Consider the following 19473-nt stretch of genomic DNA (forward strand, 5'->3'; position numbering starts at 1 on the left):
TTAAACTAAGAATCTCTTTTATTCTATGTAGGAAGATGCAGTGATGGTGGTATATAACTGGGCTTTGCTCCCTGGTGGTCAGTAGGCTTAATTAACTTTCAGTAGCATGACATTTATTACGTATTCTACCATAAACTAGACCTGGGCAGTAGAAATTCCCTGACGGACAGGCACCTGTAACCTGTGTGACTTCTAAAGCTTCCAATTAAATAGCCAGGGTAACAAAAGAAGCATGAAATGGGGACAGCTTAGAGAGCACTTTAAATACATCCATGTGTAGCCACAGCCGGAACTGGACTAAGGATAAAGGTTAGTACTGTTTATAAACATTGTAGTCAGTTGTCTGCCTCTGTTGAAGAGCCTTTGGGATAGTTATCATCTGGAGAATTCTCTTCCTTTTTATATTTGACTCCAAAAAAGCTGCACATTTTCATCAGCATCAGATCCACAATCTCTTCTTCTTCTGATGCCTAAAAATTGTGGTAAAAAAAAAAAAAAGAGATGTTAGGGGGAGCCAGTACTCTGGAACAACTAGTATTAGTGTCCAATGCATGTTCACAAAAGACATGACCCACAGCTAATATTTGTTACATTTGTACCCCGCGCTTTCCCACTCAGGGCAGGCTCAACGCGGCTTACATGGGGCAATGGAGGGTTAAGTGACTTGCCCAGAGTCACAAGGAGCTGCCTGTGCCTGAAGTGGGAATTGAACTCAGTTCCCCAGGATCAAAGTCCACCATCCTAACCACTAGGCCACTCCTCCACTGTTGCTGCTATTTGAGATTCTACATGGAATGTTGCTATTCCACTAGCAACATTCCATGTAGAAGTTGGCCCTTGCAGGTCACCAATGTGGCCACGCAGGCTTCTGCTTCTGTGAGTCTGCGTCAGACTCACAGAAACAGAAGCCTGCGCAGCCTTCTACATGGAATGTTGCTAGTGGAATAGCAACATTCCATGTAGAATCTCCAATAGTAGCAACATTCCATGTAGAATCTCCAATAGTATCTATTTTATTTTTGTTACATTTGTACCCTGCGCTTTCCCACTCATGGCAGGCTCAATGCGGCTTACATGGGGCAATGGAGGGTTAAGTGACTTGCCCAGAGTCACAAGGAGCTGCCTGTGCCTGAAGTGGGAATCCAACTCAGTTCCTCAGTTCCCCAGGACCAAAGTCCTATCTGCTGTCCTGCGCTTCTTTGTACTTCAATAGATTTACGCAACAACGGTGTCGCTTGTTACAGTCACAGCCCCCAATCTGTAGTAGATTCTTCAAAATTCTGTGCCAAAAGTTTGCGATTAATGCAGCAGATTTTTAAAACATTCTTATCTGTGGCACATTTTCATAGGATTTGCATATTAGCCCCTTAATTCTATAACAGTTGCAACAATTGGCATGCGCACCCAATTTGCATGCTCAATTTAATTGAGTAATGAGCTAATTAGTGCTGATACTTGGCTTTTTAACAAGCAATTGTTGGAACTAATTAGATTTAATTGAAACTTATGTGCAGGATCCGCACCTAAATTTTATGTGCAAGTCAGAATAGGGGGTGTGAAAATGGGAGGGTCATAGGCGAATCAGGGTGTTTCTTTACGTTGCTCACATAGAGAATAAGGACATTCGTGCCGAAATTTATGTGCGAGTATTTGCACCATGTTTAAATGGCGACGCATAAAGTTAGGCACAATTCCCGGGAGTAAGTGGTATTCTATAAGCCGCACCAAACTTTAAGTGTGTTTTGTAAAATACATGGTGATGTGGGGGTTTCTTCATTTTTAAAAATAATTTTCTGGTATTTGTGTGCCTACTAATTTGGGGACTAATGAGATTACCTTGCATGAGATGTGTGCTAAAGCTCAGCACATGGTTTCCTTACACAGGATAAATTGTCTTAACCTGCTATGTAATTATTAGAGGTAGGCATTGATAAAAAAAATTAATAAAAAGCAAGCATGCAATTAAATATTTTAATCAGCAGTGCAAGATTAAAGGTGCAGTACTTTATTGCACTGTGGCCCAATGTAGTTAAGCACAGGTATGGCAGTCAATAAAAGGCACTGAATTTAACCTGCATAAAGCACAGGCACAGACACCTGCAAATGTACAGAGAATTTCAGCCAACTTATTAAAGGCAGCTCATCATGTAACTTCAGTGAGCCCAGGGGTGTAGCCAGATACCCAATTTTAGGTGGGCCTGGGCCCAAGATGGGTGGGCAGAACCCCGCCCCATCCCATAGGTGATTTGGTCTCTCCTCTCACCTGCATGCCATATGGTTTTTCAAACATCCCCCCCTCTCCCGCATACCTTTTAAATAGCAGATTTTCACCAGCAGCAAGCAGCAACTAATACACACTGCTCATGTTGGCCCTACAGCTTTCCCAATGATGCAACTTCCTGTTTCTGCATAGGCGGGAATACGTCAGAGGGAAGGCTGTGGGGCCGGTGCAAGTATGTATCAGTCGCTGCTTGCGCAGGTGAAGATCTGCTGTTTACAAGGTATGCAGGAGGGACAGTTGTTGGGAGTTTTCAGCTGGTGGGGCTTGGGAATCACTGCCCAGCCACATCATAGGTTTGCTGCTACTGCCCACCCAGGCCCACCCTTGGGTACGCCACTGAGTGAGCCATTGCACGGAGGCAGGGACACTGTGCTAAACAACATTGATGTTTGGATTTCATTGCTGTGAAAAGGTTAACCAGTGCAGTGGCTGCTTCACAAAACTGCAGTATCTTGCACCAACAGCACAAAGAACCTGCATGTGTCAAAAATACAGGACCAAGTCCCTGTGAATGCCATGGTACAAATCAATCCCCAATCTTGTCCTCCCTTACTTCCTACGGTGCATATCTGTAACACCTGAAGTTCAATCTGTCTTCATATTACTCTGCTTTAGGATTTTATTGTTTTAATTTTCTCTGGGAAATACTTCTGCATAAAAGTCTATGAAAAGCATTATCAGATATATTTAGCTATCATTTGGGTCCAGAAATACGGCATAAGTGCAAGAATGACTCCAAAAAGTGAAGAATGATGTGTGATGCATGTCTGGATCCATCCTAATATGTAAACATGACTGTGAAAAAAGCAGCAGGGAAGCCATGCATACACCAGTGAAGAGCAGTGGCGTGGCTATGGGTGGGCACAGGCCCACCCATTCTTGGCTCAGGCCCACCCAGTGGCGGTACCCCCACATCAACATCTCTCCTTCGCAGCATCCTGGCATCTGCCTACCCGTTGCTGAACCCCGTCCCTCCCTGGTGTACCTTGCAGGTGTCCCCTGCAGTGATTCAGTTATTGCTGCCTGCACCGGCCCTGCAGGCTTCCATCAGCCAGAGCCCACCAGACAGGAAATGATAAAAGCAAGGGCGGGACCTAGCCGATGGATGCCTGCAGATCCGGCACAGGCAGCAATAATTGAATCACTGCAGGGGACACCTGCAAGGTACACCAGGGAGGGATAGGGTTCAGTGACGGGTAGGCAGATGCTGGGATGCTGCGGAGGAAGAGAGATGTTGATGTGGGGTAGGTGAAAAAAATCTATAATTTAAAAAAATATTTGGGGGGGGGGGGCTGTGGAGTGCCTTGCTGTGGATGGGCCCATCTAAGTTAGCTCTGGGCCCATCCAAAATACTGGGTTTGGCTACGCTACTGGTGAAGAGATGCAGCTGCTGGAGTCATATGGGGGAGGTTTGCTGCAGGATGACTTCTGACGCATGAGTGAAGTCATCAGGAGGCGCTGTAGCTGAGAAACAGGTGCATAGATTTCAGAAATGCTCATGACCCACTCATTCCATGGCCATGGCCCGTTTTCAACTATGTGTCTTAGAATTTGCAAGCATCACATTATAGAATACACTTAGTTGTGCGTGTAAATTCTAATTAGTGGCAATTATCAGCGCTGATTGCCTTGTTAACTAATTAGGTTGCACACGCTAATCCAGAATATGACTGAATTTGTGCACACAACTTAAGTTGCACTATATAGAATTCAGGGGAAAATACGCGGTATGCTAGTATATGTAAAGGTTGTTCCGTTTAGAGCGCCGTTTACAGAATACTAGCTTAGCACATATCATTTTGGCACCTATCTTTGGGCCCCATTTACAGAATATAGTATATGCATGAGATAAATGTCCATGAACTACATCCATCACCTGCAAATCTATCTCATGCATTCTGTAAATGGGGCCCAAAGTAGTAAATTTAAAATGAATCGGAGAAAATATTTCTTCACTCAATGTGTAATTCAACTCTGGAATTCGTTACCAGAGAATGTAGTAAAAGCAGTTAGCATAGCGGGGTTTAAAAAAAGGTTTGGATAGCTTCCTAAAGGAAAAGTCCATAGACCATTATTAAAATGGACTTGGGGAAAATCCACTGCTTAGATAAGCAGCATAAAATTTATTGTACTTTTTTGGGATCCTACCAGGTACTTGTAACCTGGATTGGCCACAGTAAGAAACAGGATGCTAGGCTTGATGGACCTTTGATCTGTCCCAGTATGGCAATACTTATATTTTGGGTATCCTGAACATTTACACATGATAGGGGTAGTGTATGCAAATTTATCTCATGTATATCATTATGGATATCCTGAAAACCTGACTGGCTGGGTGTTTCCCAAAGACTAGGTCGAGAACCCCTGCTCTAGACACTGAGCCGCTCTTCACTTCTGCTAGACCATTACATTCCATAAAACACTTATGTTCTGCCGTTCCCTACTTGGTTCACAGCAGATCACAATCAATCACTAGGCATTCCTACAAAAAAAAAATCCCAATAGCATCAATTAAACCAGAAGTAGTACTCATGGTGGCAGGTCTAGTAAAAGTCAGAAAATGCATTTATTAAAGAGGGGCAGGCAGGAGATGCTGCTGAGGCCACATCTCACACCCATTACATCTCGGGTTGGTTTGCAAAAGAATTCTGATTCAGGTATGAAGTCCATGGGAACTGAGCTATGCAAGAGCGTCCCCTGAGCATGGCCTTGATTTCAGATACATCTTTTTAATATGTTGCAGTTCAGATATTTACATGCAGAAATGCTAACACTGTTTAAAAACTTGCTGCAGAAATGGGGATAGGAAGAAGTGCTTACTTTCTAGATTTCAAAACGCTAAAGTGTTTGCAGTGTCCTAAAGAATGCCAATTAATTGGCTTGATATTTAATTAACGCACCTGATAATGTTTTTGCTCCTCGCTGAAAGCTACTAGAATAACAGATATAAACAGATTCAGGACCACGAACGTCATGAAAATGATACAGGAGCCGATCAGGAAGGAGCCTAATATCGGATTATAGTCCAAGACCTAAAGTGAACAAGAAGGGACAGTTACACTTCTCATGGTGCTAGGAACAAACTTAACACTCCATAGTGTTCTAGGCATCTATAATTAAAACACTGTCAGATGCACCTTGAAAAATAAGATTTTAGGAGTTCTGTTCTCTATCCCTCATCTTCTCAATTTCCAACTTTATTGAAACTTGATACACTGCTCAGTTAAAATTCTAGGTGGTTTAGAACAATAAAATCAGATAAAACTGGAAAAGAACGCCAATATTGACAGGAAAGAAACTAGAAAATGAACAGAAATACAACACCACAAACACTCCTGCACATTTAAGTTAGTTAAAATTGGAGGAATAAATCAGTCAAAGATAGGCTGGATGTTTACTGCTTGGTCAGTTGTTGGAGCCAGGCCTTGATGCAGATGGTGGTAAATTGGAACGGTGCTAAACACACAAACCTTAGCCAAAGAAAACTTTGCTACCACTCAATTCCCCCTCCCCCACCGCTCCTCCTTTCCCCCTGCTTCTGGGGCAATAAAATCATGTGTTTCTGTAGCTACACCTCCTGAGGTTTATGATCTGACATTTTTCCAGTTTATAGAGCCTACTCTGGTTAGCAATAATGGTATGTGTTCAAAGGTCTCTATATGTTTCCAGTCACTGGAAATGATGCAAACTTTAAACTACCGAATTACACATGTGTGGAATTTTTCAGAAGTTCGTGTTGCGCCTTTCCCCCCATCAAATTATTCATTTTGTCAAGTACCTGGGCCTAGAGGAGTGATCCTGCCCCACAGTGAGTCAGAAAAGGAAGCCCCCTCTTCATTAGGAAGACTGGAGCCACACAAAACAATTTATTAGTTTAGTGAAATCAGATCTTTAAATACCGTGAAGGCAATTCTATCCCTGGGTGTCTGCAGTCATGCATGCTTTGCCTGCGTTAATGTGCCAGTTAATGTCACTTAGAGGGGCATAATCGAAAGGGATGTCCTTGTTTCGATTTGGACATCCTTGCAAAACGTCCCCATCCAGGGGCGGGGAAACCCATATTTTCAAAACAAGATGGACGTCCAGCTTTCGTTTCGATAATACGGTCAGGGACGCCCAAATCCTGAAATTTGGTCATCCTTAGAGATGGTTGTCTCTAAACTTGGTTGTTTCTGATTTTTGGCGATAATGGGAACCAAGGACGTCCATCTCAGAAACGACCAAATGCAAGCCATTTGGTGGTGGGCGGAGCCAGCATTTGTAGTGCACTGGTCCCCCTGACATGCCAGGACAGCAACTGGGCACCCTAGGGGGCACTGCAGTGGACTTCATAAATTGCTCCTAGGTACATAGCTCCCTTACCTTGTGTGCTGAGCCCCCCCCCAAAAAAACCCACTACCCCTAACTATACACCACTACTATAGCCCTTATGGGTGAAGGGGGCACTTAGATGTGGGTACAGTGGGTTTCTGGTGGGTTTTGGAGGCTCGCTGTTTCCTTCACAAACGTAACAGGTAAAGGGGGATGGGCCTGGGTCCGCCTGCTGAAGTGCACTGCACCCACTAAAACTGCTCCAGGGACCTGCATACTGCTGTGATGGACCTGAGTATGACATCTGAGGCTGGCATAGAGACTGGCAATCAATATTTTTAAAGATGTTTTTTGAGGGTGGGAGGGGGTTAGTGACCACTGGTGGAGTAAGGGGAGGTCATCCTCATCCCCGATTCTCTCCGGTGGTCATCTGGTCATTTCAGGTACCTTTTTGTGCCTTGGTCGTAAGAAAAACACGACCAGGTAAAGTCGTCTAATTGTTCATCAGGGACATCCTTGTTTCTTTCGATTATGAGTCGAGGACGTCCTAGTGTTAGGCATGCCCAAGTCCTGCCATCCCTGCGACGGAAAGCAGTTGGGGACGTCCAAAAGCGGCTTTCGATTATACCGATTTGGACGACCCTGGGAGAAGGACGCCTATCTTCCGATTTATGTTGAAAGATAGGCGTCCTTCTCTTTTGAAAATGAGCCCAATATGCATCCAAATGCACTATGCTCAGATCTGATAAAAGGCACAGATCCCAGATTAGTGCCCAAAATAATTAGTTAATGGGCTCCAATGATTTAATTATTAGAGTTAACAAGCATGTAATTGGCATTAATCAGCTGTGCCGAGAGACAGAGCCGGGCCCGGGCTGCTGCCACAGCCCCCCCTTCACTCAGACAGCCTCCACCCCCACCTCCTTACCTTCCTGCGTCTTCCGTTCTCCTCCCTTGGTCCGTCACTCTTGCTGCTCCTGTGTGCCGGGACCTGGGTATTGCGTTAATGCAATCACCCAGATCCCGACACACAGGAGCAGGAGAGACACAGACCCCGGGGTCGGGACCAGGGAATCTTCCCCCCCCCCCCCCCCCGCCTCCCCCTCTCGGCAGCCCTGGCACTATTTATGATTTGGCCACTGATCTGGCCGCGCACTATTCTGTACCAGTGGGCACTTAAATTGGATTACATGCAACTGAAAAGAGGGCGTGTGTCCAAGGACGGGTCCGGGGCGTTCACAAAAAATGCGCGCATTGTTACAGAATAGCAGGGATCCATGCCCAACTTGTGTGCCAGGATTTACACCAGGTTTCAGCTGGCTAAATCCTCATGCCCAAATCTGAGCGTGGAATTCGGCACACATTGCTTTTCTATCAAAAGCACTCATCCCGGAGCACCTTTTGTAGAATAACATTGAGCACCGATTTTTATCTGCACCAAATTGTGGGCACCACTTATAGAATTTCCTCCTACGTGCCCCTGAAGAGGCCAATAGACTAGAGAGTGACGTGGTAATGGTTATCACAGGAATTATCGCAGTAATAGTGACATTTTTAAAAAATGCTATGGTACTACCGTGATATCAGTAGTGCAGTGGGAGCGAGAACCACAACTGGTTTTATCCCGCGGTAATGGGGATAAAAGGTTGGCCACCTCCACCTTGTCCCAAGCCTCAGTGGGCCCCCTTGAAGCAACCTAGTAGTCTAGTGACCTCTTCAGGGGGCAGGAAAGAGTGGAGTTCTTTCCTGCCCCATAAAGGTACCGCAATGTGCTACTCTGCCCACAGGAGGGAGGAGGAGGAAGGAGGTGTATGAAGAATGGGTGGATGGAGTATGGGTGTGGGGGGATTGGAAACAAGGATAGCTGTGAGTGTAGGAAGGGTGGGGGTAGAAAAATAGGGTTGGTTTGTGTGTGCAGGGGGCTGTAAAAAGTGGATGGAGTGTGGGTGCAGGGACGGAGGCTGGAAACAAAGGTTGTTGTTGGGCGTAGGGAGGGTGGCTGGAAAAAGGATAGATGGAGTGTGGGGGACTCAAAAAGGTGTATGGGCTGTGGGTGCAGGGAGGGGATGAAAATTGTATAAAATCTTCCTTTCAGCATTGAGTGAGGAAATTAAGACTGTGGGGATGGTGAGGGGACAGGGTTCGAGAATGCAGGGACGGTAAGGGGATGGGGTTACAAAGTCTGCTCGATTTGGGGATGGGGTGGGGACAGCAGTGGCGTTCCTAGCTTGGATTGCACCCGGGGCAGATCGCCGATGCGCCCCCCCCCCCCCCCCGCGGGTGCAGCGCATCCCCCCCGCCTGTGAAATTACACCTTCCCCACCCCCCGGCGAAATGACACCCCCCCAGGTGCACGCCGCTGGGGGGGGGGGGTGCCGCGGCACGCGCCCGTGGGCTCCGACTTCGCTAACTTCCCTCATTCACTGCAGCTCCCTCTGCCCCGGAACAGGAAGTAACCTGTTCCGGGGCAGAGGGAGCTGCAGCGAACGAACGAAGTTAGCGAAGTCGGTGCCCACAGGCGCGAGCCGCGGCACCCCCCAGCGGCGTGCACCCGGGGCGGACCGCCCCCACCGTCCCCCCTTGGTACGCCACTGGGGGACAGGAAAAATGTTTTGATTATTGGGAGGAAATGGGGATGACTTTTTGTTCCTGTGTCACTCTCGACACTAGACCACCAGGGCTTCTTCAGGTAGACAGTGGTTGGGTGGGATGTGAGGGTGGAGAGTGATCACTGGGGGGGGGGGGGGGGGGGGAGCAGAAAGTGATGGGGGGGTACAGTTTTGGTTTCAGCCGAAAATGCACCGGCATTTTCAGTCAAAACCCGAAGAAACCGAAACCAAAATGTGATTGGTCTCTTTATTGATGTCCCTTTATATATTGCCTTCCATCTGTATGAGAGGAGGCTACTTTTTCCCATACAGATGGAAGGAAATTTGTTTCTCTAATATCTGTCACAGAAAAGAAGCAATGATGTCATCAGCTCTTAAGAGTTCACTTTTAAGGATTCCCTGACAGCACAATGCACATAGGCAGAGCAGTCACTGGACTAAAAGGTATTTCAGGCAGGCTTGCTTCTGGCACCTCCCTACCTCTTTCCTTTAGGGCTCCCATATTCGCAGACTCAACGACTGACTCATAAGGACAGCATAGTCAGAACCAACGTGCTGGGGTCCCGGGCAGAACTTCTTCAGCTTCAGTCAAGCTCGGGGCTCCATGTGGCCTAGAGGCCCAGGACAATTGCCCTATTTTTATATCCTAATGCTGGCCCTGAGCGTGGCTTCTCCTTCCCCTAGCTTGGCACCTTGCTTGCCCACCCCTAATGATGGTCTTGCATCTGGCACTTTTGTAACGTACTAATTGCACAGTCTGATTCTTGTTATGACAAGAGTACGGTACCTCCTCGTAGTTGAAGATTCCTAGCTGAAGGCTGACCATTGTCTCAGCTGAGTCAAAGAGAGTTTTATAAGAATACAGCTTCCAGCCGAATATCAGATTTGTCTGTGAAGGTGAAAAAAAGAGAGTCTGAGGTTCCTGGAAAAGACTTTCAAGAAGGAACTTGTTTTCTCATTCTTGCCAAACTGCCTAGAGATGCAGGTGTTTATGTCTTTATTTAGTATTTAGCTCATGTCTTTCTAGTGGTAATTCAAGGCAAGGTACATTCAGACACAGTAGCTATTTCCTTGTCCTCTCAGTCTACATTTGTACTTGAAGCAGTGGAGTGTTAAGTGACTTGCCCAGTGGCGTTCCTAGGGGGGGGGGCGGTGGGTGCAGTCCGCCCCGGGTGCACGCCGCTGGGGGGGTGCCACGCGCCTGTTGGCGCCGCTCGTTCTGTGCTTCCTCTGCACCGGAACAGGTTTACTTCCTGTTCCGGGGCAGAGGGAGCATGGAACGAGCGAAGCAGACAGGCGCGCGGCACCCCCCCAGCAGGTAAAAATGCACCCGGGGGGGGGTTCGTTTCACCGGGGGGAGGTGCCGTTTCGCCGGGGGCGAGGGGAGGCGCTTTACCCGGGGGGGGGGGGGCGCATCGGCGATCCGCCCCGGGTGTCAGCCACCCTAGGAACGCCACTGGACTTGCCCAAGAGCACAAGGTGTATCGGTGGGATCTGAACCTTTGTCTTTCTGATTCACAGTCTGCAGCTCTAACCACTAGGGTGCTCCTCCATTCCACTTTTTAGTTACTTCCCTGATTTACCATGCAGAAAGAGCTCTTGGGTAGGGTTATCATATTTGCAGAGACAAGAGAACACAAAATGGGATGTGGGAGGGGCGGCGGCGCCAGGGGGGTCGGCAGCGCTAGGGGGGCCTAAAATATGCCCCTTCACCTCAGGCTCTGGACCCCCCTTCCGCCGAAGTCTGGCTACACCCCTGGTGCAGCCTAGTTAGTATTCCCTTTTGGGCTTTGTTCTGTTCCTTTTCCCTTCCTTCTTGGTTGTGTGGGTTCCAGTTCGGTCTTGCGTGTTCTCTCTTTCCTTTCTGGTGGTCCTTTCTGATCTCCCTAAGCATGCTGGGCTTTGTAGTCTTTAGTCTCTGTACTTGCGTGGGCTCAGTCTACCTTAGGCCACAGCCTAGGTCTGGCCTAGGTCCAAGGGCTCATGACCAAACACAACAGTGCCTATCTTTAGGCATGCTAATGAGGGTTCATGCCAGTATTCACCATTAGCTTGTGTCTCTGAGACTATTCACTCTCCTAATGAATGATCTTTTTCAAGACTATCAGCAATTAAATTTTTGAAGATAGACTCATTTTTGACTGTTATTTTGTGACTGTTATTTTCATAACAGAAGGCATGTTCATTTGTGACTATCATTTTTACAACAATACTTTTAAGAAACTCCTGAGGCAGGCATGTTTCTGCTGAAAAACATGGTACCATGTCGAGTCATCATCTAGAGTCATCAATGTAAGTTTCGCTTTTATATTTGGTGCTCCTTGATCTGTGTTTGAAGTGCCTGGATCCGTTTTCCACTCCTGTTCCCTGCTGCACGCTTTCCTGTGGGATTCTAGTGTTCCTTCCACATCCGTGGTTTGCAGTATTGTATAATGGCAATTTGGACACAGATGCCATTATTGAGCAGGCAGTCCCCACACAGCATTGGGGTGCCTAATGGGATGCCCAGTTATAGAATTGCCTCCTTAGATTGGAGACAGGCAGGGCCGAGAGACTCGGCCTGGCCCGGGGCAAGGCCACCCCGCCTACGCCCCCTGTTGCTGCCGCCCCCGTCATTCCCCCCGCCGCTGCAGTCCGCAGTCTCATCTGCCTGCCTCCATGGCTCCGGGCCCCCTGCATTCAAGGCAGCAGTTGCAGGTCACCTCTCTTCTGGCCTTTCCTCCCTGTGTCCCGCCCTCGCCTGATGTAACTTCCAGTTTCCGATAGGGCGGGACACAGGGAGGGAAGGCCTGAAGGGAGGCAGTCTGTGACTGCCGCTTCGAATGCAGGGGGCCTGGAGCCGAGGAGGCAGGCAGGTGAGCCCGGGAACTGCAGTTCCGGTGGCCTGGCCCGGGGAATTTTGTCCCCCCTGCCCTCCCTCTTGGCAGCCCTGGAGACAAGGAAATATCTAGAGCAGTGGTCTTCACTAATTTTTAAATTGGGACCACTTTGGATCCAAATGAGCTGAAAAGGAGCCATGAAATACCTTCCCATGTTAGGCTGCAACACTGCTGACCAGTGTGTGTCAATGATACCTACTCCACCAGCCCGCCTTCAAACTTTTCATTGGGGGTAGCCTTAAGGAGCTGGGCATTTCCAAATGTGCTCTCTTCTTCAATTGAGAAATACCTTATCCTTTAAGCATTTGGCTCTTCCCCTCCCCCCACCATCCACTTCATCCTTTCTGTTTTGAACTTGGGTAGAAAGGCAGAGTGTAGGAAAAAAAAACCCCCAAAATGTTGATAGGGGCCGCCCCAGAGCTCTCTACGAGCCACTATTGGCTCCTGGGCATTGATTGAAGAACAGTAATCTAGAGCACCTGAATGTAACTCACCTTGAACCAGTACTGATAAAGACATGAACCTACCAGGGGGTGGGCTTTAATTTGCAACAATAAGGGAAATGTCAATGACATATCCCATGTAATTGTATGTTATCATCAACCAAAAATGAGCAGAAAAAAAAACAGAAAAGATAATGTTTATTGTTTGTTGATAGCAGTGTGTAGTCTTTTGAAAAAGAGGGACCCACTGTGCATCCTCTTTGCATATTAAGCACCCTATTTCAAAATATGAAGTGAAAATTTTCTGGCTGCCCATTCCTATGTTAAGTACTAAATCCCATCCTGTCCCACCCCATTTTCTTGTATACAGGCTGAAATGATGGACTGCAAAGATACTCACAGCTATAGAGTAAGCCAGGAACATGATTAATATAACAGTGATGAATCCAGAGATGTCCCCCCAGGCCCTTCTCAGAGTGGAGGTGATCATGTTCAGCTTCGGATTCAGTCTCAGGAGGTGCCACAGTTTGATGGTGGACAGAAGAACCAAGAATGCGATCAGGTAGCCCAGAACTGCATCGGCAGCTGCTGTTTCATTGAAGTTCACATATCTTGAAGAAAAGAAGGAGTGAACCTTTGTAACTCAAAAAGAATACACTTGTATGACATGGAAGTGAATGCTTTCTGAAAACGCATTACGCTGTAAGCAGCACCTAGCTGAAATGTTTTATAGTTGTATGTAAAATACTGCATTTGATAACTCTGGTACCAGGGACGTAGCCAGACCTCGCGGTGGGAGGGGGCCAGAGCCTGAGGTTGGGGACACATTTTAGTCTCCCGCCAAGCTGCCTCCCCCCCCCCCCCACTGCCTCGCCGCTCCCCCTCACCTCCTCGTCGCTCCCCCTCACCTTGCCACTTCCCCTCACCACCTTGTCGCCCCCCCAAAAAAAACAAATACCTTTGCTGGTGGGGGTCCCCAACCCCTGCCAGCCAAAGCCTTCAGCGCCGGTCTCTGGCGCAGCCGCATTCGCTGCCCTGCTCTTCTTTCTTCTTACTGACGTCCTCCTGATGTCAGCAAGAAGAAAGAACAGGGCAGCGAACGCGGCTGCGCTGGAGACCAGCGCTGAAGAAGGCTTCGGCTGGCAGGGGCTGGGGACCCCCGTCAGCCAAACCAGGGGCCCAGATGAAATTTGCGGGGCCCAGGCTCCCGTGGCCCCACCTAGCTACTCCCCTGTCTGGTACGAAGCTAAAAAAAAAAAAAGACCAAACCAGTTGGATGAACTTTGAGCAGCTCCAAACCTGTGACAGGTGAGAGATGTCTGACTGGCTTCTGACCTCCGCCTCTCGCTTGTTAACCTAGGAGCCCTTTCATGGCCTTGTTGCAAGTTGTTTGTTACTGCTAACAGAGATATACAAAAGACAAAAGCCATGGGAAATCCAAAGAAAAGAATTAGGTATTTACTCATCCTTGTGCTTCTGGTAGTAACTGATGTCTCGTGTTCCCAGGATGGTTCTCTTCACAAAGACCGAAAGTGCACTCCAGCTAATTAATATAATTGCCAGCTCTAATAAATTCCACTTACTGCGGAAATAGCTCCATTTTAGCTTCTTCATTTGTTTACCCTGTGAATACACAACATCAAGTATTAGTATTCTCAATGGCAGGTCACTTATGGGGTGGTTGAAAAGTCATGGGATTATGGTAGGCCTGGAGTTTCTTTTATAACTGGGTATCTTAACAGGATATCAATATGAAAGTACAGAACTGTTCCTTTTTTTTTTTGGCGGTTTACGCGGCTGAAGGCGTTCTACAAACGAGCTGGTCAAACAGCGGGAAATATATCTTGATTATTCCACATCCTTGTTCACTAGTCAATTAGCTGACCTATAGGAGTCCTTTGACCCCTGATGCAGGCGTTTATACGCCAAAACATGGCCCGTGTCGGGTCTTCATCATAAATAAAGGACTACATTTTTCTCAATCCTGAAGGCCCAATGTTTGCTTTGTTTGTTTGGTTCCTTTAATAAAAGGACCATGAATAAGGTGATGGAGCGACTCTCTCTTGGGAGATTTCCCCCGCTATTCAGCACTATTTAACTGGCCAAGGGCTGGTTAAATAGCCTTAAGCCAGTTAAGCTGTAATATTCAGTGTGAGATAGCAGCCAAAAATAAACTGGATATTTATTTATTTATTGAAACCTGGTGTAAATCCTGGCTCGTAAACAGGGCACTAATCCCCACTAATCTGTAAAATTGCGTGCATCTTTTGTGAACGCTCCTGACCCGCCCATGCCCCTCCCATGCCCCTCCTATGGCCACACTCCCTTTTGAGTTGCAGGCGATCTAATTTAGGCACCCACTGTTACAGAATAACACTCAGAGCAATAAAAACAGAAGCAAAACTCTCTGCACAAGCACCACAAGCAAGCAAAACAAAGCAGAGAGAGAGTCCAGAGCAGAGAAGAGCTCAAGGGAAAAAATCTGAAAAAATGCAGTAACTCCCAGTTTAACATAACCTCAAACTACCACTAAATCCTTTATCTTGTCATATAGCAGCCTGTTTCCAAGCATTAACCGTGCATTAAGGGTTTAACACTGCGGGAGGTGGTGGAGATGAAAACAGTAACGGAATTCAAACATGCATGGGATATGCATAAAGGAATCCTGTGCAGTAGGAATGGATCCTCAGAAGCTTAGCTGAAATTGGGTGGCGGAGCAGGTGGGGGAAGAGAGGTTGGTGGTTGGGAGGCGAGGATAGTGGAGGGCAGACTTATACGGTCTGTGCCAGAGCCGGTGATGGGAGGCGGGACTGGTGGTTGGGAGTCGGGAAATACTGCTGGGCAGACTTTTACGGTCTGTGCCCTGAAAAAGGCAGGTACAAATCAAGGTAAGGTATACACATATGAGTTTATCTTGTTGTGCAGACTGGATGGACCATGCAGGTCTTTTTCTGCAGTCATCTACTATGTTACTATGTCATAAGTACACCAGTATAGCCACACTGGGACAGACCAAAGGTCCATCAAGCCCAGCATCCTGTTTCCAAAAGTGGCCAATCCAGGTTACAAGCACTTGGCAAGATCCCAAAACAGTACAATACATTTTATGCTGCTTATCCTAGAAATAAGCAGTAGATTTTCCTCAAGTCCATTTTAATAATAGGTCTCATTACATAAAATGGGACCTGTGCTAAAATAGCACGAGTTAGTGGTAAAATAACGTCTTAACAGCAGCCCATGTTGATAACTTCCACACCTTAGTGGTTAGTTTGAGTTATTTTATGGAATGAATTCTGGAGCTTATGTACAGTTCTTTCATTTTCACTGTGAAGAACAAGACTACAAATCCCAGAATGCACAGGACTGTCCCAGCTATTCTTGAGAACCTGGAGCTCCCTAGACACTATCATAGGGTTTTTATTTTTGGAAAATGTGTAACATGGGACATCTCAGCTTATTTATGTCAATATCTTGTAACACAGTCCAGTAACAATTAACTCCTAACTCCTATTCACTTGTTCAGGACCCATGTTTGTTTTTAATCATTCCCACTATAAGTAATTCCCTAATCCCTTATTTGTCCTGCTTGTCTGTCTCAGGGCTGCCGAGAGACTAGGCCGGGCCTGGGGCAAGGCGCCCCCCCCCCCCCCCCCCCCCCCCCCCCCGCTGCTGCAGTCCCTGGTCTCATCTGCCTACCTCCTCGGCTCCGGGCCCTCTGCATTCAAAGCGGCAGTCGCAGATCGCCTCTCTTCTGGCCTTCCCTCCCTGTGTCCCGCCCTCATCTGATGTAACTTCCGGTTTCCACGAGGGCGGGACACAGGGAGGGAAGGCCCGAAGGGAGGCAATCTGTGACTTCCGCTTCGAATGCAGGGGGCCCGGAGCCGAGGAGGCAGGCAGGTGAGACTGGGGACTGCAGCGCCGGCGGCCTGACCCTGGCGCCGGGCCCGGGGAATTTTGTCCCCCCTGCCCCCCCCTCTCGGTGGCCCTGGTCTGTTGAGCAGGGACTGTCTCTTAAGTGTTTTATATAAAGTACTGTGTACTTATAGTAGTGCTATAGAAATGATAAGAAGTAGTAGAGTTGCCTATTTTTTTTAATAACAGGTATTAATTTCATTATTATAGCTAGGTTTATGGCTGGAAAAAAAAATCTTATTTAGGACTAAATCCTATAAATGGTGCCTAAAAAACTGGCACCAAAAAAATAGCACTTAGCACTGTTCTATAAACAGTGCTTAAAGTTAGGCACCATTTATAGAATAACTCTTAGCGCCAGGCACCGTGACTACATGTAGGCATGAGAATTTACACCAACGAAACCTTGGTGTAAATCCCTGCGCCCAGGTGCTGATCCCCTTTATTCTATAACAACATGTGTAAATTAAAAGAATGCCCCTGATCCGCACAGGACCTGCCCATGGCTGTGCCCCTCTTTTTGATCCCACGTGTAAAATTTATGCACGGATCCCATGCCTATGAAAGTATCCAGCCTGTGATCCAACAGTTAAACAACAAATTTTTAATTGTCCGAAAGCTTATTATCCACCGCATCCTGCCTAATGATAACCAATCTTTATTTAAATTGTTTGTCGCATTCATTGTGATTTTTATAATGTGTGCTATTTTTTTTTTTTTTAGAACATTTGCAGTCTGGTAAATACTTCAGTTCACACTAAATTAGCAAACAAGAAAAACAATATTTTGTTAATTTTTATTGTCTCTTCTGATGGAAACTAACATAAAACAATATAATTAATTCCATTTATGTTTTCATGTCATTGGAAAGTGGCAGCACATTCCTTCTCATATTTGTCGGACCTAGTCAAAATATAAAATGCAATCAATGTTATATTTTGCAAAAATGTAGTGTAACAGAGAGAGGGAACAAAGCACACAAAAAAAACCAGAAACAAAAACAAAAAAGCACAAAGGACTTTAAAAAAAAAAGGGGAATAAAGTCTTTAATTTTATATGTTGATGATACAATGCTTGAATGGGTCCAAGGTGGTCAGTTTATTTTGTTACAGGGTTCGCATGTGGTCTCTTTACAGGCTTGACATGTAGTTCTTGTTCTTCCCCCATGTTTCTCTCTTCTCTATAAGCAGACTAAAGTGTTTTATTCCAGAGGGGTCATTTGTATGGATTTACCATCCGCCAAGCCAGATAGCATACCGTCCCATTCGGGCAGGACGGTTTTCTCTTCAAGGTCGGCATTTCGACATTTCGATCAGGCTCCAATTTAGATTGTAAGCTCTGTTGAGCAGGGACTGTCTTTTCATGTTAATTTGTACAGCGCTGCGTAAGTCTAGTAACATAGTAGATGACGGCAGAAAAAGACCTGCACGGTCCATCTAGTCTGCCCACGATAAACTCATATGTGTATACCTTACCTTGATTTGTACCTGTCTTTTTCAGGGCACAGACCGTATAAGTCTGTCCAGCAGTTTTTCCCGCCTCCCAACCACCAGTCCCGCCTCCCATCACTGGCTCCGGCACAGACCCCGTATAAGTCTGCCCTCCCCCATCCTAGCCTCCAACCACCAACCCCTCTTCCCCCCGCCACCCAATTTCAGCTAAGCTTCTGTGGATCCATAGTAACATAGTAGATGTAACATAGTAACATAGTAGATGACGGCAGAAAAAGACCTGCACGGTCCATCCAGTCTGCCCAAGATAAACTCATGTGTATACCTTACCTTGATTTGTACCTGTCTTTCTCAGGGCACAGACCGTATAAGTCTTCCCAGCAGTTTTTCCCGCCTCCCAACCACCAGTCCCGCCTCCCATCACTGGCTCCGGCACAGACCCCCGTATAAGTCTGCCCTCCCCCATCCTAGCCTCTCAACCACCAACCCCTCTTCCCCCCGCCACCCAATTTCAGCTAAGCTTCTGTGGATCCATAGTAACATAGTAGATGTAACATAGTAACATAGTAGATGACGGCAGAAAAAGACCTGCACGGTCCATCCAGTCTGCCCAAGATAAACTCATGTGTATACCTTACCTTGATTTGTACCTGTCTTTCTCAGGGCACAGACCGTATAAGTCTGCCCAGCAGTTTTTCCCGCCTCCCAACCACCAGTCCCGCCTCCCATCACTGGCTCCGGCACAGACCCCGTATAAGTCTGCCCTCCCCCATCCTAGCCTCTCAACCACCAACCCCTCTTCCCCCCGCCACCCAATTCAGCTAAGCTTCTGTGGATCCATAGTAACATAGTAGATGTAACATAGTAACATAGTAGATGACGGCAGAAAAAGACCTGCACGGTCCATCCAGTCTGCCCAAGATAAACTCATGTGTATACCTTACCTTGATTTGTACCTGTCTTTCTCAGGGCACAGACCGTATAAGTCTGTCCAGCAGTATTTCTCGCCTCCCAACCACCAGTCCCGCCTCCCATCACCGGCTCCGGCACAGACCCCGTATAAGTCTGCCCTCCCCCATCCTAGCCTCTCAACCACCAACCCCTCTTGAGTCTAGTAGCGCTACAGAAATGTTTAATAGTAGTAGTAGTAGTACTGTATCATCAACATATAAAATCAAAGACTTTATTCCCCTTTTTTTTTTGTAGGCCCTTGGTGCTTTTTGGTTTTATATTTTGCAAAAATAACACATGTGATCCTGTGCTCATTCAGGGCCTGCTTCATGGAGGTGAGGTCGTTTCTCACAGACACAAAATAGGAGAAAACCTGGGTGGATCACAGCTCTTGATCTTTCTAATTGCAGATGTGCGCAAAAGGTTTGTGGGCTGGAACAGGTAGCAGACTGTTTTCTGCCCTCCAGGCTTTGCATTGCCTTACCTGTGCTACCATGTAGTAGGCGATGAAAAGGAAATAAATCACTTCAGCGGCAACAACAAAAATGTGTAATCCATCTGTGTAGGGGTAGAGACGGACGCTCTGCAGTTCGGAATGTGTAAAGAACGCTCCTGCAAAGAAAATGGGAGTCAGTT

The 19473-nt window shown here is 46.9% G+C and overlaps 1 protein-coding gene across 1 annotated transcript in view; it reads right to left on the reverse strand.

Moving 5' to 3' along the window:
- Positions 1–19473, reverse strand: part of PKD1L2 (polycystin 1 like 2) — a 163484-nt gene continuing 144011 nt past the window's right edge. Inside the window, 6 exon segments of the mRNA XM_030205061.1 lie at positions 1–470; positions 5182–5313; positions 9989–10090; positions 12924–13134; positions 13986–14146; positions 19322–19449. Of these exon segments, the coding sequence (XP_030060921.1) occupies positions 336–470; positions 5182–5313; positions 9989–10090; positions 12924–13134; positions 13986–14146; positions 19322–19449 (869 nt within the window). The 3' untranslated portion in view covers positions 1–335.

The sequence above is a fragment of the Microcaecilia unicolor genome, chromosome 5, assembly GCF_901765095.1.
Source record: "Microcaecilia unicolor chromosome 5, aMicUni1.1, whole genome shotgun sequence".
Taxonomy (NCBI): Eukaryota; Metazoa; Chordata; class Amphibia; order Gymnophiona; family Siphonopidae; genus Microcaecilia; species Microcaecilia unicolor.